Source organism: Aulostomus chinensis, chromosome 2, assembly GCF_037954235.1.
Source record: "Aulostomus chinensis isolate RoL2024-O1b breed Wild chromosome 2, RoL_Achi_v1.0, whole genome shotgun sequence".
Lineage (NCBI taxonomy): Eukaryota > Metazoa > Chordata > Actinopteri > Syngnathiformes > Aulostomidae > Aulostomus > Aulostomus chinensis.
In genome coordinates, this window is record NC_141321.1 from 31,283,245 (window position 1) to 31,310,833 (window position 27,589).

At 43.1% G+C, this 27,589-nt stretch overlaps 1 protein-coding gene across 4 annotated transcripts in view; it reads left to right on the forward strand.

The window, feature by feature from the left end:
- ntrk3b (neurotrophic tyrosine kinase, receptor, type 3b) overlaps positions 1 to 27,589 on the forward strand; it is a 203,138-nt gene that overhangs the window by 103,015 nt on the left and 72,534 nt on the right. For all 4 annotated transcript variants that reach the window (XM_086189931.1, XM_086189958.1, XM_086189950.1 and 1 more), the window contains exons 8-11: positions 6,691 to 6,993; positions 7,535 to 7,549; positions 13,121 to 13,176; positions 15,118 to 15,220. In XM_086189931.1, the coding sequence (XP_086046057.1) occupies positions 6,691 to 6,993; positions 7,535 to 7,549; positions 13,121 to 13,176; positions 15,118 to 15,220 (477 nt within the window). The remainder of the gene's footprint in view (positions 1 to 6,690; positions 6,994 to 7,534; positions 7,550 to 13,120; positions 13,177 to 15,117; positions 15,221 to 27,589) is intronic.

The window sequence follows — 27,589 nt, forward strand, 5'->3', positions numbered from 1 at the left end:
TGACCCACAGTGACTGGGTGGCCACCGACAAAAGTTCAAATTAATACCAATGTTTATCTGAATCTTCAGGATGTGTAAATAAGCAGCTGTTTGCCTGCAGTTTGCTTGGTAGAATTGTACTTACAGCTTGTTTTCACTGCTCCCGAATGGCCCAAAAAAATCTGTTTAGGCAGGTTTAATCAAATGCTTCTGTTGCCTAAATTCAACAACATCCAGGAAGCAGGCTACGAACCGTGGCATCTGATGTCCTTTACTTTGTCCACCAGCGCAACCTTGCACAAGATTCATCTTTGATGAATCCTGTGATCAACTGAGCTTGAAATATATCAATTATTGATGAAGTTGACAGTCAAAGAGAATAATTTACAACAGAAAAAAAAAAGAAACTCCTGCCAAATAATGCAGGTACATTTAGAATGCAATGAGGTGTTGCACAGTTATAAACCAAGTGAAACAGATGTAGCCAATTAGCGGGAATATACCCTCCAGCTCACATGAAAACTCAGCCTTGATCTGCACGCAAAGAGAAAAGGAAAATAAAATATGTAACCTTCAGCAATAAACCGATGATTTGGTAACCATCAAAAGCGATGTTTCTGTAATATCCAGGCCATGAATTACACGATATAGCTCAGCTCTTATATACGTTTACCCAGTGGATTGGCCCTGAGCAGATTTGGAACAGACAGCCTATTCATCAAAGCTGCATGACATTTTTCTCTTTGTAGCGAGCGTGCTGTTGTAGAGCACGATCTATTGTGGCCGTTTGCAATGCATCAAGCTACAGGACTGGAGATTTGTCATCAATTCAAACACTCCCTCCTGGAGCAGAGCTGCTGTGGACTGCGCTAGAATGACAGATTGACTTTGTAACACAGTCTTCAGGGCTTCTTCCAATTGGACATCTCCTTGCATTTTTTTTTTTATCCTGTTGTTACTTTCTGCTAGTGCTGCCAATTAACTTATTAATTTTTCACCACATGCTCTGATGGTAATTACATTTCCTCCCCTGTGCAGCTTATTGTCTGTGGAAATGTCATAAAATAGCTTAAACCACAGCTATTATTAGGGAGTAATCTGATTGACAGCGAAATTACCAGCCGTCAAGTAACATTCTCTGCATTCAAAGATGAGTTCCCTGTTTTAGCGAAACTGTAATTAGCCACAATGGAAATGTTTCAGACCCATTGTTCTGCGGCTCTCTGGAACAACATAAGCTCTACAGCAATGTGGACTCTATAGCTCGCTGTTTTTCCCCTTCGTCCTACAGGCCTGATCAAAGCATCCTGGTAAGAAAAGACAAATTTCATTCCTAAAGTACAGGGGGTGCTGGAAATGAGAGCGCAATACTTTTAAAAGATGTTAAAGAGTTCAATTATTGTGTTTGTGTGACTAAAACTTGACGTTTAGATGACACACAAACAGGTTAGTTTGACTAAAATCCTGCTTGTCAAAGTTAGATCACCCTACTTCAGTAATGTGACTGGGAATCACTCCGGCATCTCCACGCTTCAGTGGCGCGTGTTCCACCGGTCCCCCTGCAGTGTTCAATCCAGGAAGCAGAGTCAGTTAAAATAATACATCTCCTGACGGACAAGGAGACAAACTTCAGTCCAGCACGTCAGGTCAGGTTCCTTCATACAGTGGCACATCTCAAAAAGGGCTACGTCATGACACTTTACAAATACTGCACAACGCAGCCGAGGAATTTTTCCATTTTCTGTAATTGTATCATGGGACAATAACAGGACTGCTATTGTGCACGTCAGCCCACGGGATTATTGAGCATTTGACTGATCATTGAGGAATTTGGTCATCAGATATTGCTGTCTCTCAGGTTCAAATTTCCAGACGAGAGGGGATGTGTGACGATATCTGTCACTGCTCCAGAGACATCACCTCCTCCTGGAGAGTTCCATGCCCAGCTGGAGGAAGACAACCATTGATAGATTCCAGAGACAGCGAGGTCCAGATGGAAGTTCTGGCTGAAGTAATGGCAGCTAGACTTGAGTGGAGTGTCTTTAATCTCAACTGCGGTTGATGGACGATGATCCAGTCACCTCCCAAATATCTTTTGAAAGTGTTTGCCCTTTTGTAAGCTGTTCCTTTGAGCAACTTCTCAGATGTAACAGCAATGAAAACAAAAAAAGTGATGCGCCAGGCTGGTCCGTCGAGCTGCAGCATGGCATTTGAAACGTGCCCCCACTGTAACCAGCAGATAACATTGCACAAATAGGCTTGTATTCAGTGTCTTTAGTGATCAAAGTCATGTAGTTATCAAAGCTTGTCATCTTTGAAAGTGCCACGAGGAAACCGTGTTGTTAGAGACCAGTATGAAGCACCATAATGACTTGTATTGTATTGACTGAGGCTGGACTGACAGCCACGCTGAAGGGAAAATGGATCAGTCGCTAACTGTCCATCAGAATTTCATTTTTCTTCCTCTCTTTTTCATCTGCGCTCCTTTAGGCTACACAGCCATACAGTATACCGCCCTCACTTCATGCCCATCTTCTCCCCGCCTTCTCTCTCTCATCTCTGTTTTCTCTGTCTTCCTGCACTCAGAATCACAGCTCTGCACACACCCCCACACCAACGTGTACACACACACGCACGCACGCACACACACACACACACACACACACACACACACACACATGCGCGCCTCCATCTTCGGTTCAACTGAATGACTTTATTGTCACTATTGTCTGGCAGATCACCAAAGCAATTTATGAAATGACAGCTTTCAAATACCAATAAAAAACATTTATCTGTACAATGGGTGATTATTTGGTTTGAAAACCTGTGCTAACCGCGGGTGCAAAATCATTTTTAATGACACGATCTGCAGCTGACAGTTATTTTTGATTATTACACTAATTCTTGTGTCCATCAATTTCGATACACATTTTTTCAAAGTCTTTAAAGGATATGCACAATTATGCTCACAATTATACATTCATTAACACCTCTGCTGGACTCTAGCTAGAATAACTGGCAAAGCTGCACACAGAAATGCAATTTAATTAAGAATCTGCACCAGGAAACATCAACCACACAGAGTCCTGAATTATTCCCTAACCTTGGCCCTGACTTGTAGAGATAATAAAAGTCATTTTCAAACATGACGAGACCGCTTGGTTTCTGGAGGCCTGCGCAAATAATGAAGCTTCTGTGTAATCTGTTGTGTTTTCTGTGTTTAATGGGAATTTGGAGGTGATAGAAGGGCGGGAGATTTTAAGGACTCAAAAGGAGCCAAAAAAACAAATGTTGCCTTGGGGCCCTCTAACAGGTTAATCCTCCAATGTAAAATCCCAATTTCATGCCAACAGGATCATCAACTATTTGGTATTTTTAGGCTTTTCTCTAGGCTCAACTAGTATTGAAAGGATTGTCATGAAATTTGGAACATCCACTCATGTTAGCCTCAGAATGAATCGTGATAATCGGTTGCTGTTGTCATTTTTCTTCTGTGAAATATTTTGATGTGGGCTAAAATACATGTAAAAACTCCCACCAGCTTCAGTAGTACTTTGTGTGAAGTGCTGAGTAGCAGACGTTAGCATGGACAAGATATTTGCCTATAGAGACATTTGAAACACAAGCATTGCCATGTTGTCTCAGTGTAAAAAAAAATGACAGTATTTGCTGTTTTGTGTGACCTTTAAAAGTCATAAACTGTGTCTGAGCTGCCTCAAGCTCCTGAGAAGAGCAGACCATCACAGTGAGAGAGAGAGCGAGAGAGAGAGAGCAAAACTAAATATGAGAACAATTCATCAGTCTGCACACCTTTCACTTATAAAATTGGGAAATGTTGTGTCTCCCTTCTTGGCTCATGCTACAACCCTCCGTTTCCATGAGAAGCAGCCTGTGGGTTTTGCTGTCCAGTCCCTAAGACGGACCAAAAAATGTGCCAGTGCCCTTAACCAGCACTTGCATGACATGATCATCACATCTGTCTTGGATAAATGTCATGGATAAGCCTACGGAGAGGCTCGATAATACACCCAGCAGACAGTTCATTTATTCCGCAACCTGACGTGTTCCAGTGCCACAGCTTTGCAATGAATTCTGCCGGGACGCAGACATTAATGGTCGCTATTGATAGAAACTGCTCAAGATTTATTGATTGAACTGTATTTTAGTGATTTAGTGATTGCCTGATAATGTGACAGGTGTTTCTAATATTTTGGAAAATTTGTTAAAATTCTGGGCTCAAGTGCAACAACTCCCTGTGTGACCTCAGTGATAAACATCCAGCAGAATCATGACTGTCATCAAGAATGGGAACGTTGCAATTCCTGCTTTTGGGTCGCAGTATTTGAAAAGGTACAGGTTGACCCAGTGAAGTGAGCAGTGAGTGTATATCACACAGATGTGTGTGGTTTCACTCACAGACATACGTTTTCACAGTTTGTGCATTAATTTATATTTGGGTAATGAAAAAAAGTATGATTCAACTATACACCATCATACAACTGCTGGTATGCTATAATCAAACCACCTTCAGAGTATACAGGGTTAAGGGAGCGAATACCACGGGCACATCCATAATGAATGGGCCAAACTGTTGGCACACACCGTTCCGTCGGTCTCGTTTCAGGCCTCATCTACTGTGTGCAACAAATATGACTGATAATGTGAGGGAAGTTGGAAATAAATCTATGTTACACGTACGTTCTGTTTGGAGACTGTAACCATTTAAATAGCGGTGTAAACCCACAGGCCACTGGGTTTTTACTACCTTGCGACTACTGCGATTGTACTGAGACTGCCACTGCTTTACTGCAGGGAGTACTAACATTGCTTCGTTTTGGGTTCCCCCGGGTAAAGTGTAGCCCCTTTCCTCAAAGCCAAAAAAATATCACCCACCAGAAAAAAAAGAAAAGAAAAATGCCAGTTTCAGATGCAGTGGCAGTGGATGTGTTGCAGTGTGGGCGTGTCACTGCATGGCCTGTTGTGGGATTTAGGTTGTGAACAGCTCACCAACCGCCATTAAAAAAAAAAAAAAAAAAACAACGATCAAGAGGGAGATGATTCTCACCCACCCATGCCCTCTCTTCAAAATCAAGTGGACACAAACTGAGGGAAGGTGATTGCTGTCGCTGTTTTGAATCAGCCAGACGAGTCGACTGTGATAGTCTCTCTGTCTGTTGCTCTGGCAACAGCAGAAGGCGTCTCTTGGTCTGATCTCATGTGATTGGCTGCAGCAGTCTGACATCAGGTTGGGTTTCTCTGAAAGAGCAACTTTTCTGACAGAGTAGAGTTGATATCATATGTATGCACTGTAACTTGCTGTGTTTTTGAGACGACGCCTGATCTGCATTTGCAATTCAAGGAAACAACAAACGCATCAATAAATAAGATAGATCATTCCAAAGCGGGCCTCCCTGTCACCTGTGCTGAATCACTGTGAGCACACTGACCGTCCGGTATCAGTGACCCTCCCTCGCCTCTGATGTGGGAAAGGTGTGGGAGGTTTCAGATGATGCTTGACCCTCCGACTGCCATAGTTGCCTTGTGTCTTTCGCACAAATGATGATTGCTTTAATCAAACCCGGCCCTCCTGATGGATCGAAACAAAAATTGCGTTCTTATGTCACGGCTCAAAATAAAATGGCTGGACTGGAGTCTAAATAACAGGCTGCAATGGAAATGGTTCACCATTAACATCCATACGCTGACATGAACTAGTTATATAAATAGCGTTCATTGAGACCCAGTAAGAGACGAGCTGAAGGTGTATTCTGAGCATGAGCAGTAGGTGGGTGGGGGTGGGGGGTGGGGGTAGATGGTATGTAAAACAGACAGAGGGAGAGACTGCCAGGTAATACCGTCTGCCAAATATTTCCTTTTGATGACATAGCTGCAAGAGTGACTCATCGCAAAGACAAATCAGCGGATGAATTGTTTATGAAATGTATCTGACGGTATTAAAGTGATAAATTGCCTCTCAGCTTGGTGGCATTGTGGATTCAGACGTGTGTTTCTGCGTGTCATGAAAGAGAAGTTGTGTGTTGGCTTCAGCAATAGGAGCACCTCCATCTGAATGTTTTCCCCACTGTCCCATGTTCTGCTGCAGTATATAAAACACAGCAAAAGGCTTTTTCCACTCCCCGGTGAGAATCCTGCCTCATAAATGTCATCTTGTCTGGAACAAATCAAAATGCTTTGCTTAGTTGAACTAATGACAGTTTTATGGGTTAAAAAAAAAAAAGCCTTTTTCATGATCTTGGAAATGAAACCAATTTTGCTCTGTCCTATTTTATCTGGTCAGTGTTGCTGTGTTCTTTCTCCTGTACCTCACAGCCAGGCCATTTTGTTAGATGTAAACACAACAATCAAACACATGTGTGTACCAAAAAAGGGTCCAAGGAAGCCGACTGAGAACGTGTTATTCAGGTGGTCCATGTGTGACTCCGAAGAAACTCTGGTGTGATTTGCTTATCAAAAAAATGTGATTCAAACCAACCCGCCAGCTGTGCGTTTTTTCGGAAGCATCTGAATTCCTCTACTTTGATATGCAAAAATGTAGTAAAAATATACATTTGTTCAGACACATTTTGGTGGAATCGGTTGTTTTTTTTGTGAAAACAAACTTCACCAAGGGGGAAAAGAACTATCTGTGTAAGGTAAAACAACTCAAATGTCACCATGAATAACTGATGTTCGTCTCTGTCTTTATTGCAGTTCCTCCAGTCATTCTGAGACTGGCTGAACCCGAGCAGCGCCACGATACCTGCATTGAGTTCACGGTCCGGGGTTACCCCCACCCCAAGCTGCGCTGGTTCCACAAGCAGAAGGAGATTCTCCAGTCAGACTACATTCGAACTGAGATGGACTTCTACCAGGACTATCTGGAGGGCTGTCTGACTTTCCAGAACCCAACACATATCAACAATGGCAACTACACTCTGGAGGCCAGTAACCCTCTGGGAACGGTCACCAAGACAGTGTACGGTCACTTCCTCTTTGCCCCCAAGGACATCAAAGGTGAGTTGGTGAAATGTACTTGGTAGTTATTCTGTATCATCCTGCTCATTGTTGTACTCTGTTGGCATCCGGCAGCACTCATGTCCCCGGTAGATATTGAGGGTAAAGTTGCGTTCCTACACTCACTTGCACATAATTACTCCTCCTGAAGAACAACAGAACCTCAGAAGGAAGAATATTGCCAGGCAACTTCACTCTTACTGGCAGCATGATTGGAACAAGTGTTCAACCTCATAATTTTTTTAATTGTCTGTTGTACATTTAAGGTGGAGGAACTAGTGGGGGCCTTTAGTTTTTATTAAAGTTTCATTTGACGGGGTATAGGTGGAAGAGCTGATCCCTGCTGGCTGGAAAGCAGCCAGGGTTCATTCACAGTTCAGTCAGGTAGATTGTTCGCTTGCAGTTCATTCTCAGTTCACAGGGAGGGGAAATAAAGCCCAAAAAACTGCCACATTTTCACCCCATGGTCAATAATTCAAGGTTAATTCCTTAAGTCAGTTATATTGGCATAGCGTGACTTTCTTTGTCTTCTCTTTTGCAGATATCGAGGAATTCAGTGAGTATTTCCATTTATATCTGCTATTTCTCAGTTTTGTGCTGTACTGTTCTTTTATTATTACACACAAATCACAGATTACGGGACAATTACTGTCAAATTTGACACTTTTGTTAGCTTATAATGCATGAAAAAGCATTGTTGCTGAGTTTTCTGGTGTTATTAATCCCCACGAAGGTTTGACAGGGTTGCAGGGTAAACACAGGTGTAATTAATAACATTAATTAAGGTCCTGTTCCATTTAGGAAGGTCAGGGTCCTGCTATTGAACATGCTGGCTCACTGCGGTTGCTGTTATACACTAAATGGAACAGGACTATAATTAATATGATCAATGACACCTGTGTTTACCTTCCTACGACATGTCAAAATGGCTGCTGTGGGAAGGACCCATCCCTGTCTTCTTTTGTCATCTTAAATCTCCAGCGTTGTTTTTGGTATAATTCACATCTTTAACTGACCAGTAATCTACAAACCCTTTGAGATGAGCTAAAAACAAACTGTAACACCACTGTGGACGATGGGCCAACTGGTCACGTTCATTACCAGTCGCACTGAACAGGAAGTGTTGGTCTTTTAGCTATACAATATAGCTCCTCAGGATCCATCCATCCATTTTCTTCCGCTTATCCTGCTAAGGGTGGTGGGGGGGTGGAGCCTATCCCAGCAGCCTTCTGGCGAGAGGCGGGGTTCACCCTAGACGGGTCACCAGTCCATGGCAGGGCCAACACATATAGACAGACAACCATTGGCTCTCCCAGCCACGCCTACATTCAATTAAGAGTCTGGATTAACCTGGTCCCCTCTTGATGTCTTTGGACTGTGGGAGGAAGCCGGAGTACTGGAGAGAACCCACGCAGGAACAGGGAGAACATGCAGACTCCACCCAGAAAGACCCCGTGCCCGAGCTGGGACTCGAACCTGGAACCTTGCACCACCGTGCTGCCTCCTCTCAGGATCCAGAAAAATTGAAATATTTTTTTTTTAACAAAAAGTAACTAAAATCTTTGAGTCCCATGTCATTCAAAATCAAAGTCAAGTCATCTTTAATCAGTGTTAGTCACTCAAGTCTCACTGTAGGAGGTTTAGTCAGTCGTATTGCTCCATCCACTTCACACTTACGTATTCTCCAACCACAGTCTGCATAGATAAACAGGTAATGGCTTAAGGCCTTAGTCAGGGATGAAAAAACCTCTTCCTTGGTAACTGTTGCTATGCTGGTCAAGCTCTCTGCTCTACACTGAAGCATCTCTCAATAATGATTTTTTTAAGACATCAAACATAAGTTAATGGAAAGATACGACATCAGGTTTATTAGCTGAATTAGTCAACTAGCAACAGGTGACAGAAAGAAGCTGGTCATAAACTCCCTTTCAAGTGTTTTTATTTTAAGAGGGCATTAAATCTCAATCTAATATCCTCAAATATGCTGACAGGTGCTGTATACAACATTATTTTATTAGTATAATCTTTATGGTTTACAAAACACTTGACCTCATGTCCTTGCCTTGTGATAGACTTATCTAACGACAGAGACTTACGGTACCGTAAAATGTGCTATTATTGTTACAGCCTGGAACCAATTTGTCATTTACAAGAGGTTGCATCCAGCGCATGGAAACTGATCCCCGGGTCTTATGACACTGCTGCGGATAAGCTAAGATCTGGATGAAGGCAGCAGTTGAAAAACCTTCCCATAATAACAAACTTAGCTGAACATGCATTAAAAAAAAAAGTTGTTTTTTTTGTTGTTGTTTAAGATAAAGCAAAATGATTATGCCCCTTGAACTCTAATTGAGCTCACCATTCAACCTGTGCACAGCTACTTTAATTCTTCATCGTGTGAGTGTGAGCCTGAAATGGCGCGAACCCATTTCTTCATGAGATAAAATATCAATACTCCATGCCAAATATCAATACTTTTTTAAAAGCGACGGTGCTATAAACAAATTTCCCCGTCTCAATTTGGACAAAGTAGTGCTGAGAACTAATCTAGGCTTAGATACGCACGCTGCTTACCTCTTAGTGAGCTGCATCTTCCTCTCTGGGCCTGAGCGCTATCCTGGGGGTGAGTCCCAAAGCCTAGATTTAAGTGTGCACCGTCTAACAACTGATATCCTCATCTCAAAGTCAAATTTGGTTTCCTTGCTGGATAAGTGGGGTTCACACTGGCTTGAGACTTAAATCTGCCTCTTTAACGCATTTTAAACAGCGTTTGCTAATAAGCGGCTGAAACTGAAGAAGTGCGAAGCTTAGTTGGGGTGACGTTGAAGTAGTGCGTCTGCGGTGCAGTTTGCTCTTATAGCATAGTGTTAGCTTTGTTGTTCAAAAATCAAAGAACTTATGTTTACTTGTGAGGATTTTCTCAACAAACCGTATGAGGCTCAAACTTTTGTTTGCAACTTGGTTCATTATGGCAAGAATCCAAAAGCTAATGAAAACAACCCGTTAGCTTTAGTTCTGTGGGGACCCGTGGCAAAGCTAACTTTCAGGTGGGTACAAAAATATCCCTGCTGCACTCAGTGTGTGCGCAGTTATTTTGGGAAGGTCATTGTATCAGCACCTCCTCACATTGCAGCTTCTTTTCCACCTCGAAGTGACCAGCCACGGAGTGAAGATGCTACTTTGTCCCCCAGTCAGCTGCTGGTGTGTGAATGTTTGTGAGCAGTGAGTGCAGTCGTAGTGCTGCAACGATGCTTTGGGACGCTCTCGTACTCGTAAATCTCTTGTGCATGATGCGTGGTTTGGCCTCAGGCTGTTCTGGCAGCCTCACTACTCACTGACAGCTTAAACAAAGTGGGCTGGTCTGATCTCTGACCTTCATCAGAGTCTTCTTCCATCTCCATATGAGGCCATTCTTTCTAATCAGCCACGGATTATAAAGCTGTAGCGCGGCCAGGGATGCATTAGGCATGCAACGACTTCATGTTGCTGCACGTTCGCATACACTTAAAGATTTGGGGATGGAGGCAGGTGAGGGGAAAGGTATTGAGGTGATGAGTGTGTGAAACATTATAGAAAAGGTGTGTGAGGGAGTTCAGCCGTGGAGGGGAGACTGACAGGTTGACTGATACTAATACTACTGAGGAGAGAGGAGGGCAGAGGGAGGAGAGAGAGATGAAGGCTGTGAAAGAGGGATAGGGAGATGGTAGTTAGCGCGCACACACGCGCGCTCACACACACACACACACACACACACACACACACACACACACACACACACACACACACAGAATGATGCACTATATTGCGCTGTGTGGGTCTGAGCCAGTCTACCGTGTGGCCATTAATTTGCCCAAAATGACTCTCTGATGTCCTGGCTGGAGGCCTCAGACTGGAGTTTCTCTGACACCAGTTCATTTCATCTCATGGCTCCATATCTGTCCTCCTCTCCTTTACTCTGCCAAAATCTTGATTTTAGGGGTGTGACCTGCTGTAGCGGTTTCCCAATTAAAAAAAAACAAAAAAATCCTTTAGCATCATTGTAATACATCAATACCAACACTGTGGGCTGCATATTTCTACTATCTGACCTGCAATCTTTGAATGAAAAGCCACTCGGGCGTTTCTGGTACAGCCAGCTAACATCTGTGCCAAGACTTCCACTCTCGTCTGCTGGTTACAGTTTAAGGTCTGAGAGAGCCACCGAACATGCTAGAAAGCTGGGGATGAGAGACGCCTGGGAGTGGATTACCTTCCAACGAACATCAGATGAGGGTTGGGTTAATGAAATTGAGTCTCAGCAGCAATCTCCCCTCATCTCTTTTACCCATTCACAAAAGGTCAGTCCTAAATAGACCACGGACTAGCGAACTAAAATCAGAATCCAGTCCCTCTGCATCGTCTTGGTCTATCGAGATGATCCGATCTGAATGGTCTTCCTATGAGTCCGGAGCACGCAGTCATGGTGCTGAATCCAGCATTTTAAGATCTCACTCTTGATGTCGAGAGTTTTGAGTGTACAAGTCAATTCGTATCGATTCACATGCTAAAGCGGCATTATACCAGTGTTGTAAAACAGCATAGTGTAATTATGCTGGTGTCATTTTTACGGCTGTATCGCTGAATCTCTGTGTGAATGTAGTCCACGATGAACAGATGAAAAAAAGCCGTATTGACGTGGCTGATACAAAGGGATACTTTAGTCAGGGTTGAGGAGAAGAGAGGGAAAACTGTCTTTAGAAGAGGATGAGTTGGCGAGCAGCAACCTCTCACGCTTCTTCTTTTATTCTGCTCCATTGATTGTGAGTTGATAGAATTATGAGATAGAATCGCATGTATTTTTATTTCTTGTGCTGATACACTAATACACAACCCTTCAAAGGCTCCCTACTTCATTTATTGAAACAACTGAGGAATGAAAAGCTTACTGCTTTTCTGCAACAATTGAAGTAAATGACGCCTTGATGGGAAAATTTTCCAAAGGTGTCACAACTTTAGTTGATTACTTCTAAGCCATCTGTCCTTACAAAAGCTGTGTTGGAACAGACTGTGATAGAAACCCATCTCACCCGCTGTCATATTTGGACAATATTTCACCGCAGGAAGTAGTATATTTCATCATAATGGTGAGAAAACGGCTATTAAGAAAGGACGGCCGACTGTTATAAGTTGTCAAAGTGTCAGCTTTAAGAAAATTGCAAAGAAAGCCAAGGTGTCTGTGAGGACAGTTTCCTCTAGCATCAAACGGCTCTCAGAAACCGGAGGGAACAGTGACAGGAAGAGGTCTGGCGGACCCAAAGCCACAACACAAATCACAAGACAAGTTTCTGAGAGTCAACAGCTGACAGGCGGCTCACAGGACAACAGCTTCAAGCAGCTTAACAGCGTCCAAGTCAGCAAGTATCAGTTCCAACTGTGAAGAGAACTTTGAGTTGCAAATATGACAGCATGAGTGGCAGTGAGAGAGACGACTGCATCGCAAAGACGCACTGAGACATTAGACTGCGTGCATTTACTCCCCAAACTTGGGGAAAAAAAGAGTTGTTCAACTTTTGACTGATAGTGTAAACACTTTTATGCACAGTGACACTGTAGAGGAGCAATCATATAACCTGGGAGTATCTGGTATGGCTGCTTTTTATGATTTTAATACTGCATATTATGATACTGTACATAATTTCCTTCCAAAATAGAGCTTAAAATCCAACTTACTGCGTACCGCCTGGGTAGACTAATGACATGTATGTGACATTAGAACAATACTCAACAGACAAATTAGATCAAAACTGTTTCATTCAGAATTTCCATTTCTTTTTATTAGAATGAGATTCAAAAAGTTGCACATTTATGAACACACTAAATGTAGCATCTTATTGCAACAGATGTTTTTTTTTTTTTTAAATAAAGTATTGTGAAAGAAAATCATTACCAAAAAAAATATGTCATGATTTCACAGCACAGCCTGCTACAGTCTGCTGTGGTACACCATTTAATGTAGGACTTGTCCAAATAATTATAAACACACACCTCCTGACATTTTTACTGTAGATGAGTGTGAGATGAATCCACAGCCACTGCAGATGTCTCCTCACACGGTCGCTGATGCCCGTTTCCTGTCTCTGTGTTCTAGTTCCCTCATCACCGTCGGATAGTGATTCCAGCCGACCGGATGAAGACACATTCGGGGTGAGTTTCCTCTTTGATGATGTTGATGACAGAGCTGCTGAAGACGTTGCCCCTGATAGAGGATAGAACTCTGCTGCTCCTTATTTGGCAGAAACAGCCCAGTAGTTGTTTGTTGAATCAAAAAGACGGCATCACAGCCTCTTTTCAGCGATGGAAGTTAAAGGACAAACCGTGTTGATGATGGAAACATGATTGTGCGGTTGGCGATGCCCTTCTGAGATGTTATGCGCTCGGAGGACATGCCGTGTTATTCTAGTGTTGTTAGATGGACAGAAAGATCGTTCATGGAGGTTAGTCACTGCTGACGTTGTGACGTGTCATAGCGAGAAAAGCGAGTCCGATCGATAATATGAATCATGGTGGATGTTCACTGATGTGTGACAGCTCCCTGGTGGCTCCAGCCAGATCACGACTCTGACAAAACCTCCAATGTATTTCACAAGGATGTTTTACTCTCTGTCAGCAGACTCATAGGATTTACTAGTTGTATGTACGATATTAGTAACTACCTTGGATTAAGTTGACTTTTAAGTATATACTTAGAGTGGCAATAAACATGTTTATTTGTTTGAATTTATTATTATGATGTAAATAAATATTTCACAAAGTTGTAGTTGTTCTGAATTGATGACATCAAGCACATAAAAAGTCCCTCTTGTATTTTTTATGGTTGAGAAGAAGTATATAGAGAGTAATCTACACCAAGCTTCTTTTATGTGGGGGACCTAAACGGACCCGCTTTTCGCTCTTATAACACATATAAATATATATATATATATTTATATGTATGTTTTTATTTAAAAATAATGTTTTTTATTTAAAGTGTAAGATTTCAGTGATTGCAAAGACCTTGATAGAAAAGACAGCAATGAAGAGCCTTCATCTCATAGATCCCCTCCACTCTCGTACTACGGCAGGCAAACATCCTCCAATAAATGCTTTAATAGGTTTGTTTTTGCTGAAAAAAATGTTATTACTAAATGAAAATCCTTTAAATGCCACCTACTCCTCCCGTCTCATTAAAGATACCAAAATATGGGAAAATGCAAATGTTTTTTTCGTGTGTTGAGCTGCTAGAAACAAAATATCTCGGGTCCATTCTGAGTGTTTTTCATCTGGAAGCTGCAAAGAGACACGTCACACTTGTCGGTGCTGAATGTTGGATCGGGATCATCTTCCAGACCATGTGCTATGTCATACATAATGTTTGTAGGCAGTGCCATGACTGTGAAAACGTCTTTCAAGAGTCAAATTCAGCACTTACGTCAGTCTACACAGTGACGCTCAAACCCTCAACTGTAGAAACAAGAAGAAAAAAAAAACAAGTTTTGGAGGGCGAAAACATACTGGAAGGGAGTGCAAAGCAGCTCAAACCTTGAATGATGCAGTCACTCTGGATTCCGGGGTCAGCAGATCCAACAGGCTCGTACATCTGCGTGTGATCAGCGCGACAATGGAGGGAGACACCATGTCTGTGAATAACAAGCCCAAGTGGAAGCATCAAGAAGAAATATGTCCTTTTCCAAAAAATGACAGGGCAGAAAGAAAAACAATGCGATGATGATGATGATGATGATGATGATGATGATGATGATGCGCTAGAAGCAGCAGCGACATCTTCAAAGACACGTAGTGCACATAAAGAAAGTGCTGAATTTATCTCCAAACTGCACTGAGAGTAAATCTGACTGTAGGAGGATCATATTTAAATTACATTCTGTCACCTGGAATACATGACAGCCAAGACAGGTGTTTAAGGTTTTTATCCCCCCCCCCCAGGCTGGTGTAATCTATTAGAAAGTAGTCGTCTCAATCCAGTGGATTAAACACTGATTCGCAGTATTTAAGGTGATCAGAATGGAAAGGATTAGGATGTCCTCTGGTTGCTGGAGTCTGACGAAGCATTTCATCTCTCTCTCTCTCTCTCTCTCTCTCTCTCAGGTTTCCATCGCTGTGGGTTTGGCAGGCTTCGCTTGTGTCCTCCTCCTTGTCCTTTTTGTTCTCATCAACAAATATGGGCGGCGCTCCAAATTCGGAATGAAAGGTAAATCTACACACGATCAGATGGGGAGAGAGTCCGCTCAGTTTTTTTCTGCCCGTTGCATCATTGCGCCGAATTCATTCCCCAACTAATCTTTTCTTCAAAACCTTTGTTCTTCAAAAAAATGTACACATGCAACTAAAACTATACTTTTTACTGTATGTTTACTGTACTGCAGTACTTAAACACCTCCCCAAGAGCACTCACTAGGAAACATAACATAGAAAGTGACGGTAACGAGTCCATGTCATACCTGACAATACTAATGCATGTTTTCAACACAGAAGACTGGGTCAATAGAGGCCACACACAGGTCCTGGTGTTGTACACACCACTCATGTGCTTACTACGTTTACTATGTAGAGCGATCACAGAATAGATCCAGAATTAATTAGAGGGCTGTGAGCTGTCGATCATGCTGAGGAATTCAATGGGATTAATATGGCTTTTGTGCGCACTGAGCTTTCATTTTGGGTCGGCTCCAGGTTTTTGCTTATCTGTCTGGCGTTGGCGTTGTGGAAAAGGCAAAAAGGCACTGATCCAGAAACAGAGAGCACAGACAAAAGGACGGTAGTACTCAGGTCCCAGGTCCACGCTCAAGTGTTAGCCCACACGGACGCCAGCTCTACCTCTTATCATCCGGTGGGTTGAGAAGTGGCATCTGCTTGTGTGCGAGGGTGAGCGTGTGTATCCGACACACGGCCCCGTGTCTCCAAGCTCCAAACCCTTCACATTTCTTCCGTTCATCTGTCTGTTTCTCTACATGTCACATACTTCTGACATTTATCCTTTTATTCTTTAGCAATCAAAGTGTGTTGTAGTAACGTGCCATGTGACACATCACCTCAAAGCAAGCATGTTCTTTATACTGTATAAGCATGGTGTAAAGTGGCATTAGCTGCTGCCACCCCTTAATTACCTACTTTACAGGATTAGAGTTCATTACTTACCTCCGTACAGAACTCCTCACTGTAATTATTTAGGGGTGGCAATTATTGCATTGGCCCAAAGCTGGCTCTAATCAAGGATGAGTCTTATATTTAATGAGAATTTACAGACTGGCGAGACATAAGCTGTCACGGCAAACTGGGGGGACACAAAAAAGAACTGTAGGTAAATCCTGATGAAAAAATAGAAGAAAAGCAGATCGAGCAGATGATGTAAATGAGATATTATACAGCATGAGGGAAGCTTGATCTTCTGTGTTAGAGTCAGTCGTTGTGTCCTTCCCCCTGGATCCATTTAACTTCCTGTTGTCTCCCCCTCTACCTCTGCAGACGGCACTCGCACCACCAGTAGCTAGGCGAGCGCTGCTAATGTTAACGCTCGCTGGGTCAGACACGGTTCTGGAGACCTCAGAGCAGGTGGTTTTGACAGTAGGGATTGATGCGCTGCTCCCATGGGTGTGGAGACAGATTGATTCAACCATTTATCCATATTTGAGCAAATTTAGCAACACATTAGGGCGTGAAGGGCCTTATTTCCCCCCGCTTAGGAGGAACTGGATATTCCTCTCATGAATTTACTCTGATTGGCTAGTACCCAGTGCCTTCAGGCGTGTGTAGAAGGAGGGATCAGAATCAGGGCCAATCAGAGGAAGAGGAAGAGTGGGAATGTGGTTTGGGAAAAACAAATGATGGAGGATTTTGAGAGGATACTACAAATTGTTTTTGGCGTACGCCCCAGCATAACTGTGTGTAACCCTGGGGCACTTGAGGAGCAGTGAGGGAATCATGGGTACATGTGATTTCATCCGCCTCTCTTAAGAGATGCGTACACTACAGCAGCTTCTATCCACATCTAACCACAAGGGTATTATTTATATTTTATCCTAACTCAAGCACATGCAGCATTAGATAATCTATATGATTCTAAGAGTAGATAGAACCTACTGGGATCCTCTATTACAGCTTATTCTTAACATTTGCTCTCCTACATGAGGAGGCACTGCTTCATGTTGCTGGCAGTGTTGAGAGCTTGGTATGTTTCTGTAGGAGTTCTTTCACCTCTTAGCAGAAGGGTGCTTCAAATTCCGTTTCAGTACACTCCAAGCAGGAGCAGTGAGGAAGGTAATTTATCTCTTTGATGGCAAGGTCCAAAGTTCTCCTGCACACTGTAGGGCATTTTTTTAAAATTGCATTGCATGGCTATCCGAGTGCTGTGTGATTCTTCAACAAGACTTAGCCGCACAATGTTAAGATTAGCTGTGTTGCTCAAGGGTTGCTCGACATGTCCTGTCAACAGAATATTTTTCATTGCTCTTATTTTCTGTTCAGCTTAGAGGCCCTACAATTACTTTTTGAAATTACTGTAGTGTCGCTGCTGAATTTAAACTTGCTTAACGTTCGGTGATTTGGGGAGCTTGAGGTGGGAACGATGAATGTTCTGTCATGGTTGCTGTGATTCCACGTCTGGACCGCGCCTGCCCGCGCTGTGGCGATCACACAGACGGCACTGCTGCTGCTGCGGCGCAGCAACGGTCAGCCTTTGTTTTTGTCTTCAGCGATAGAATGTTTCTTTTAATGTCATCCTAATTTACATCATAAAAATGGGATGTGGTCATATCACATGTTTTATGTTAGCCCTCACGAATGAAAAGAGACGGATCATGCACTGGTAAAATAATCTCCCCCTTTTTTGAGCCCTAATGGGGGACCCCCACAAATCCGTGCGCAGTGACACCTGCGTCCGTGCCTTTTCAGTGCTAATTTGAATTGCACCTCTTTTGTAAATCTGACAGGAATTCTTTTCTATTTTTTTTACTTTTCCCCCGAATTTTTTTGCTCCCCAATCATAATTGCCATCAAACTATTCCCTTCGGCTCATTTCCACTGAGCAGGCAGTCTGACACACCAGAGGGGACGCTAGTGCAGCCACCCCCTCTAAACACAGCTAATGTGTCCATATGTATGTCCAAGCAAGCTGGAAGCAACACAGGGAACTGAACCACTGGCCCCCGTGTTGTAAGGCTGAACAATAGACCGCTCCACTGCCTGGGTGCCCTCCGACGGTCATTTTTTAACAAGAAAAAGAGGATTTGTTCTCCACAAACCATAAACGCGGCCTGAGGAGTTTTCCTTTTTTCCCTTTTCAGGGAGACGTGTGTGTTCTCTGCAAACGAGTGAAAATGATCCATCACTCCAGTTTCCATGTCTGGGTCCACCCCAAATGCACAAATATATAGTTTTATGAACATCGGGGGCAGTATTATCCCAGTATGCTCCGCTCTCTCTGTCTCTCTCACTGTCTCTGTCTTTATGAGTAAGGCTGAATAAAATCCACGTGATTGCTGTCCGGTTCCAAGTTTTTGCTTTCCTGACCGCACTTGCAATGAAATGATATCACAGGCTGCCAGACAGGCCACGTGAGCAGCAGCATGCCATCATTAAAACCGTGCCAAGCTCTATGTCCTCATGCAGGTGTTAACCAATGAGAGGCAGCACATAAACCTGCGTGCTTGGTGACTCTTGTTTCAGGTAGTGGTTCGTACCTTTCGACTGCGGTTCAGTTTAAAGTGAGATGTTGTTGTCCGCTCCGTTTCTCTGAGTGATCGAAGGCATACAAGACTTACAATGAGGTGAAGCCTGTTTAAGACCTCACGCTGTTCTGTACAAAGACCTGATATGTCCAGTGTGTGTGTGTGCGTGTGCGTGTGTGTGTGCGTGTGCGTGTGTGTGTTTTTCCCCTTCCACTCTTGTTCTGGAGAATCAGCTGGAAGGCCCAGAGAAGTCATTACCTTTGGATGGAGCCATAATGGATTTTCGCTCCACTAAATCACTGTGGCTCTTTTGGTTGTTGGAGTTTGATCACCCACCGTTTCTGGGCATCCAATAAAAACAGTTTTTATTTTTTCATTTTTATGTGCTCAGTGTGTGTGTGTGTGTGTGTGTGTGTGTGTGTGTGTGTGTGTGTGTGTGTGTGTGTGTGCGCTTGCACTTGATTTGCTAGCACTTCAAGGCCCGCTGCAACTTGCTGTGCTGCATTTACAGCTCTCACTAATACGCAGGTTATTCGGATGAAATTGTGTTTTTTCAAGATACTATCCCAGCCTGCGCGCGTTTTTGTTGTGTTCAGCTGTCTGAACATGTGTGTGAGCTTGACAGTAGACTCATACTGTAGGTAACCTGTTGCTCTGATCAATAAGTTATCAGCTTACCTCCCAGCTAAAATATTTTTCACTCTAAGCAGTAGTGGGTTTTGAAGTGTCTTTCACAGAGATGTTTGTCAGCAGGGAATCAATAATGCTCCTTTGGAAAAAGATACTCAGCATGTCAGTAACAAGAATTGCTCCCTTGTCATCTTTTCTTATGTTCTGGTTAAAAAAAAAACCCACAAAAAAACGCTCACCCCTGCTACTGCAAGTGCAGCCAGTTTACACTGTTTCACTTTGTCACATTTCCCATCTTCTATGAAAACTGGTTCAGAGCCAGGAGTTTTATATACACCTTGTGTTCAAACATATTGGGTTGCACTTTTGTTTTCATAGAGAGTGCAGTACTTAACTTTATAAACTGCTGCCAACTGCAAATTTGAATACCTTACAGTCAAATAGTGAGTAAGTGTTTTCTGTCTGTTTCTTTTTTGCATGGAAACTTTCAAAAGTACAGTGAATAAGGAGGCATAACACGCGAAAAAAAAGTGATGCTATGATACCGAACCCGAAAAGGACAGACTGAAGCTTGACGTGTCCGTGCCTGTCCTGAATCTCATTTGACATCCTATTTGTTGACATTTCAATCGTGTAACTTACCCAGATGTGAATTTTGGAAATAAAAGCATTTCAACTAATTCTGCTGTTCCCAAAAGAGCTTGGGAATCAGTGTGGCATTGTGCTGCATTCTGGGTATTTCAGAGGCTCATCCACAATACTGTTGGCAGCTGCTGTGTGTAAACATTAGGAGCAGATGATACAGGCGCTATTTTTGGCTGTTTCACTATAGAGTTTAGAAGTACACTATAAAGTGAACAAAAGGAAGAGGAAGTGACAAACGATGGAAGAGAAGCATTGAGTGGCATTCATGTGAAGGTTATCAATCAAGACTTTAAAGCTCTGTGTTTTTGGACTTCTTCTTTGTTCTCCTTTTTATAGCACTGCCTTCACTTCGTTTATTTTTAATTTATGACCTACAGTACATCACCGCATCTTTACTGCACACACCTTTGTGCTCAATCAATCATCAGTGGCATGTATTTTTTAATGGAACTCTGCTTTTTCTCACCTGTGCAAAGCTGTGCTCTCAGAAGAAAGAAAGTTGTTGCAGAACACACTGGATTTACCGCTGCACCCCCCCCCCCCCCCCCAAACCCCGGGGGTGTTTTAAAACCTGAGCAAACCCACTTGAAAGGGCGTTTGTTTTTTGATGTGACACGTTCCACGTCACTGTCGTAGTCAACGCACTGAAAAGACTGGGAAGGTGTTAAAATAGCAGCACAGAGGGCGGGAACAGTGTTGCAGCTGTTTGTTTCACTCTGCTATTCAAACTCAACGGCGATGTTTGAGCGCTGCTTCAGCAGTTTTAATTTCTGGCCAAGATGACAAAAGGTCACGAGAGTTCCCGGCAGGACTTGAGGCTTTTATTGGCTCCATTGTATGATAGTGGAACTCTGACCGGCCGGAGCCAATAAGCCCCCGTGTCTTCAGCAGCAGGGCCGATCTTTGTCTGACACAAGCCCATGGACAGGATGACCCCCAATGTATTTTGACAAAGTCTTATAGCAGATTATTCTAAGGTTATGGGGCACTTTTGGGTCCCCCTTAGGCCCTGAGTCCAGGACAACTGACTCTCCATGTCGGCAGCCCTGCCTGGGACTGAATGCTGATGAAACCCGCACCCACTGCAGACAAAAGTCAGATGTTAATAGGTGTTAGTGGGTTTTTTGGCCAGTAGAAAGGGGCTCAACAAATCTGGCCCTGAGTCTTTAACACTGTTAATGCTGTGCTACTGTAAATGCTGACTGAAACAAATGGGTGAGCCATAAATGCTGAGACACCAAGGCGCGAGGGTCAGACTGAGGCAGAGTTAGAGGGACCGGACTGCAGGTTTCCTGGAGTCAAGGTGAGCAGACTGCTAACATGTCATTAAATGTAGCCTTTGGTGGTTTCACACGTCGACTGATCATTAGCTCACTGGCTGCTAAACCTTTCATCCTAAAATCCGTCAGTCCACCCCCGTTAGAATTGTTTTAATAATCATTACGGTTTTTTTAGATTTTTCACTGATGGGCATTTATGTAAATCATGGCGATACCCACCAATAGAGCCTGATACACACTGACACACACACCCCTACACTGACGCACTCACACACAAACCATGCCCTGTGGCGGCCAGCTAACCTCTGTGATCCAGGCATGTGTGTCAGGACGGCTTACCCTCCTCTCCGCTACATTACCTGAACCAGGCCTGGGGATGATGAGCCCACACACACACACACACTCATACAAACTCACTGTGGCATTTACTGCATCACTGCCTCGCTTGGCCTGCACTGGCCAGAGTGAGCTGTGCCGCACAGCAGTGAGACATGTCCACCTATGGACAGACAGACAGATGGACCGCCTCGCTTTGCAGCGATATAAACATATTTTAATCTCTCATGTGCTTGTCTTGCTTTCCTGAATGTGGACTGACTGTTGCAATGAATCATGTGACATAAATGAAAGGACATCATAATGCTTTGTCAGGTTTTCTGTGGGCGTTAGAGGAAGCCTTTATCCATGGGCCATTATATAAAAAAAAAAAAAACTGAGGAAAAATCCACAAATCTTCTACAAATATGTAGAATTCTGTATGTCTCTTGGTTGTGACTGTTCGCACTTACATCAGTCAAATTTTGTGGATCATCTTATCCTCCACAAAGAAATGTGTCTTTTTAACAATAAAAGTTAAATTTGGAAAAATGAAAGTACAGCTCAGTTGTAACTTATCTAAATGTGCACAAAGGTCACTCTTCATCTTTATCTTCATGCTGCAGCATAATTGTTGAATATGATTTTGTAAACAACAACAACAACAAAAAAGCCCTGCCCTTATCTGTGACCACACAACAAACAACCACTTTGTTTTTTTAACTAAACACGAGTTAAACACTTGTTGAGTCTCAAAATTCCATTCGTGTCATTAAAAAAACACATAACATCAAATGCCAAACATTAGAAAATATCTCAGTTTAAACACTAAAGGATATAAAAGTAGGTGCTAATGGTAAAAAGAAGCTTCTTTCATAACCGAGATACCACAAGGAATTAGCATAGATTTTAGTGCTGCAGAAACACTCTCAAAGGTTTTGCAGGAAATGAAAATGTAGAGGCTTCAGCTGTTCTAATTTAACATATCAAATCCCCATGCATATAACGCAGAGATACAGATCACAAACGTCATGTCTTTCCCTCACAAATGATGTTTACCCGTAACTCAGTTGCTATAGCACCAGCCTTCTTAATTGGCTGTAATTCCGTCTTCTGAACCCGTGCGACAGATGGGGACTGGCAAGAAAACAGCAACAGGCACATTGGTAAGTGCCTCTTTTTTTTTTTACATTTTTTTTTTTATAAGTGTTTCATGTCATATCCCTTCTCAGAAACAAAGGCTGTTTTTAGGAACCAAAGCCCATCTTCTATCATCTCTGTCGTCATATTCTGTTATTTTTCCGACTCTTGTGTGCTGCTGGTGCAGCGGACCGCCGGTGCTTTTAGTGAATCCTAAAAGGAACTGGATGCTCCCTGCAACATCTCAACCACAGCTTGATCTCTTTGTGCATGCTGTATATGAAAATACAAATAAGGGCTGTTTACTTATTTATCTGACTTAAAAGTTGCATGAGAGTCTTCCCAAGGAGTTGGTCTGTCTGTCCCTGGATGGATATAGAGTGCAGGGTGGCCTGGGGATGTTGCTGCGGACATGGTGTTCCCAGTGCAAATAGGATTGCTATTTTTTGTTTTTTGTTTTTTTTCTTCCTTCGGACTGTCAGCACTGGACTGTTAATAGCTAAGTGCCTTCTGTCCTCATGGTGTCTCTCTGCAGAGCCGTGCTTTCCGCCATGCAGAGGAAAGTAACTTGCAGTAAAAGGCCAGGCCTGCAGAGTGGTCATGTGGAATGCACTTTGACTAGGTGTTTGGAAGCTTCTCCCTTTTAAGCCTTTTCTGTCAATAGTTCAGAGGCTTGTGCTGAATCTTTTGAGGTTGACAATAGCTTAATATAGTATCTTTAAAATGTCAGGATATGGAGGATGAGGAGAAGCTGCCGTCTTTCTCAACCATTACATCAATTTGGCTTCCCTAAGGGGGAAGGATCCAGAGTGTTCACTCCTTTGTTTTCAGCAATGGAAAGATACAAAGACACACACACACACACACACACACACACACACACACACACACACACACACACACACACAAACAAGCAATTTGTTTTATAACAAATACAAATATGGTCGCACAGTAAACCTTTAAAGACGCATAGTCGTTTTTGCACGGATAAGTCTGTGTGAAAATGCATCAGGGAGAACTTCCATGTTGTATTTTTGTGTTTCACTTAGTATTGATCTGGAAAACTCTGTATCTTCTGCGCCACCGTGTTCTTTATTTCTCCATGTGAGACCTCAAACTGACAGAGGGAATGTGGATTTATTCAGAGCGCATCATGGTTTTGTGAGCGGGACACAGCCACCTTTTGTTTTAACTACAAATGCAAGGAATCTCCTTCTGCCTGTGACTCATTTATCTCAACAGTCACATTAAAGCTAGTGGGTGCATTGTGAGTGAGTCGAGGAAGCGCATAGCCAGGCCTGAAGACTCGGGGCTCCCAGGAGGTCTGAGGACTGGCAGCGGCACCCAGAGATCTAAGTCGTATGTTGTCAGGGAGGTTTTGTGACGTCACACTGGATGAGCAAACTCCTCCCATATTTCATGTTTTTAAATCATTATTTGCCTTTTGGTTTAACAGGATTTAAACAGCAAGCCAACATCTTGTCAGGGATTTATTTTCTACATTGTGAAGACAGTGAATAGTATTCAAACACCTCTGTAAATGATGAGATACCAATTTGCCGTCGTGATGGAACCACAACAACATTAACGGGGAAAAAAAAACCGCTTTCCAGCAGTTCTTTGTTGTTGTTGTTTTTTAGACGCCTGAATCTTTATCACCTGTGTTAGCGTATTGAAGTGAACTCTCATTCAACCTCCCAGCCTTACAGTGGGACCATATTTCCTACCCTGGAGGACTTTGCTAATGATTATTGCGCTCATATTTTCTGCAGTCTACACGAGGCCTGGAATAGACTCATGCCGTATATCGCTGATGAGTTTCCTCCAAGTTAATTAACGTTCAGGGACTGAGTCTCACCAGACAAGCCTCTTGGTGCGCTGCAGACTCAGCTTGGACAGCACTCCTCACATCATCTGATACAGGGGGCTGTTTGTTTGTTTATCTTTGAGGAATACAGCCTTGTTGTGTCCAAACAAATAGCAGCAAAAGGAAGCCTGGTACGCATGACAACACCCGACAAACTGGAATTTCCCATTCAAGCAGTAACCACTGTTCAATTAAGTCACACGTGTGATGTTTTCAGCGTGTGACCATGTAACTCACTTACAAATTGACTGGTTCGATCCTCACTTTCCCCGGTGACCATGTCCAAGTATCATTGAGCGAGATACTGAACCCCTAATTGCTCCTGATGGCCCTGCGACGGACTGGTGACCCGTCCAGGGTGAACCCCGCCTCATACCCAATGTCAGCTGAGATAGGCTCCATCCACCCCCCCCCCCCCCCCAACGACCCTTAACAGATAAAATATTATAGAAAATGGATAGATGGATGGTGTGGGCATAGTTTGACTTGCAAGCTAGTGGGCTAATGGCATGTACAATTTTGAGCCGTTCCTCATTCCAGGTGTTCAGTCCTCGGGGTGTGTTAGCTAATCATGACTCGTGAAAACACAGCATGCTCGTGGTACTGCAGGTTAAATGAGAGCTAAGAGTCAGTGGGCTGGAGGTCGACCCCCACAACGGTCACAGTTACAGCAAGCAAAACAAGGACCAGAGCTTCCTGAGGAACAAAAGAAAAACAAACGAGGCACTGGATTGAATTTGGTAGACAGGTCGACACGTAAACACGGTAAACCCATGTCTCTGGATGACAGGCTGATATTGCATAGGTAGGCGAGTTTTCTAGTGACGGGCTTGGCTAGTTTTGCTTCATGAAAATGCATGTAGATGTAACTCATCAAGCCTCATCTGTACTGGAGCTGCTCCCTGTATAATGTTCATGAATACATCTATTACCATGGAGGCAGGCTGCTTCCTTCTGTGGCTTTATGTTGACTATATACATCAGTGCAGATGTACTCTTCAGTATAGAAGTGAGTGAATAGGTGAATGCTTAAACTGTTAGAGTGAAGTTTTAAAATACCCACTCCACCCACACACACACACACACACACACACACACACACACAAACCTGAGCTGTTTACCTGTCCTCACACTGCAGGTTACCTGCACATTAAGAAGCTGAAACTAAATGGTCTCTATTCCTCTTCTTCTCAGTGGAAAGTACAAAATGTGAATAGTTTTGACATTGCTGTGATTACGGTCAGACAAATAAATCCAACAACAATGGCTGACAATGTCCAGACATCACGCACACACAGTTTCGTCTGCAGAAACACGACAGCAAATGTCCCAATGTCTTGCTCGTGGCTAATGACTGTGTGAGTTGTATACAAATTAGAGAACATTACCTTTCATAGGCATAATTAATAAGAGTGAATACATTTTTTTGTGTATAATTCAAGACGTGCCCTCTAGGAGAGGCAAGTGGGCGTGCCATCGCCATTACCACAGCCTCAGTCTGATTCACCCCTCGCTCCTCTCCAGCGCCGCCATCTCACCTAATTATGCTCACGGCTGACTGCAAAAAGCCAAGATGGTGACAGTCAAATTGTCACACTGAAGGCTTCAAAATGGATGTCCTCAAAGCAGTGAGTGACGTCTCACTAGCTCTTCTTATACAGTCAGTGGTTGTCTTCCTTATGGCGCAGCTCCAGTGTGTATTTACCCCAGTGGGGGGGGATGTTTTGCTTATTTGCATGAGAGAGCATCCACTCGGGGGTGGGAAGGTGATTTCCAGGCTCTGAAATTATTTTCCTGCATTGATTTTTTTTTCTCCCCCCACCCCCCACCCCCCCAGCCAGAGAGAGGTTTTTAGCCCACCTTTAACCACTAGTTAATTCAGTGTGAATTTGAGCCAATGGCCCAGCAAGCAGCTCATATTATGTAACAGCCAAATGTGGGGTGCCTCATGTTCACTCCCACGCTGCAAAGGATTGTGATTCTTTTATACTGACACATACAAATCATCACTATAGCCGGGGAATAAATGCATTTGCTGAATCCATGATAACATGACTGCATGCTCCATAATGACATACAATATATCGACACTGAGAGTTTATCTGCACATAATGACAGCAGGATTGTAGCATTACTTTCGGCAGTTTTAAACTCTGGTTTGTATTTAAAACTGAACGTTCTATTGCATATCCTCATGTTTGACACTCCTTTGTCCCCGTTGCCATTGCTCTGCTAAATCAGTAGATTTACTTTTATTCATCACTGGCCTTTGCTGCTATTTCGTCTTGCTTTGTTTTAGCTATTTTTCTACGATGTTGTGCTTTGTCAATGTTGTTAGGTGTGACTGTTGTAGCGATTTAATGACTGCTTGCTGCGGACCAAATTACCCCTCGAGGATAATAAAGATTCCTTGAATCCTTGATAGTGACCTACATATTCAATTATATCACATCGAGTGAGAGAAAAGCAGCTGTATTCTGTGTTTCGTACGGCTTGCATGACAACAAAATTAATGTAACACTGATTTATTAGAGAATTCTATTTGATTTGACTGGCAGTAAACTTAATTTCTGCTTCCTACTTTCTATTAAAAGGATGTCGCTACATATTCAAATAGATTATAGTGAACATGTACTCGCGTTATCCTAACATAATTCTGTTTCAGAATAGCAGTGCTGTACTGCAGTTGGCTCCCCCTCACCCTTTTGAGTGGTGTTTCCTCTACCGACATCCTGGGACCTTTCGTTTTTTTTTTTTTGTGCACTTCCCAGGACTGAACTCATCTTGACCTCAAACGTTGTTCCTGGAAGTACTCACCCAGTTTGGTGCTCCTGTTACCAGTGGGACTCCTGTGGATTTTGCCTTCCACATTCAACCTAGTTCACACACATAAAACTACAAACTGGACCAGAGCTTGTTTATAACCAGACCTACAGTAGGCCAGCTCTACAACAAGTTCTACATCTGGCTTATGTGGTCTAGACTGTGATTACGAACCAATCAAGGCAGAACCAATT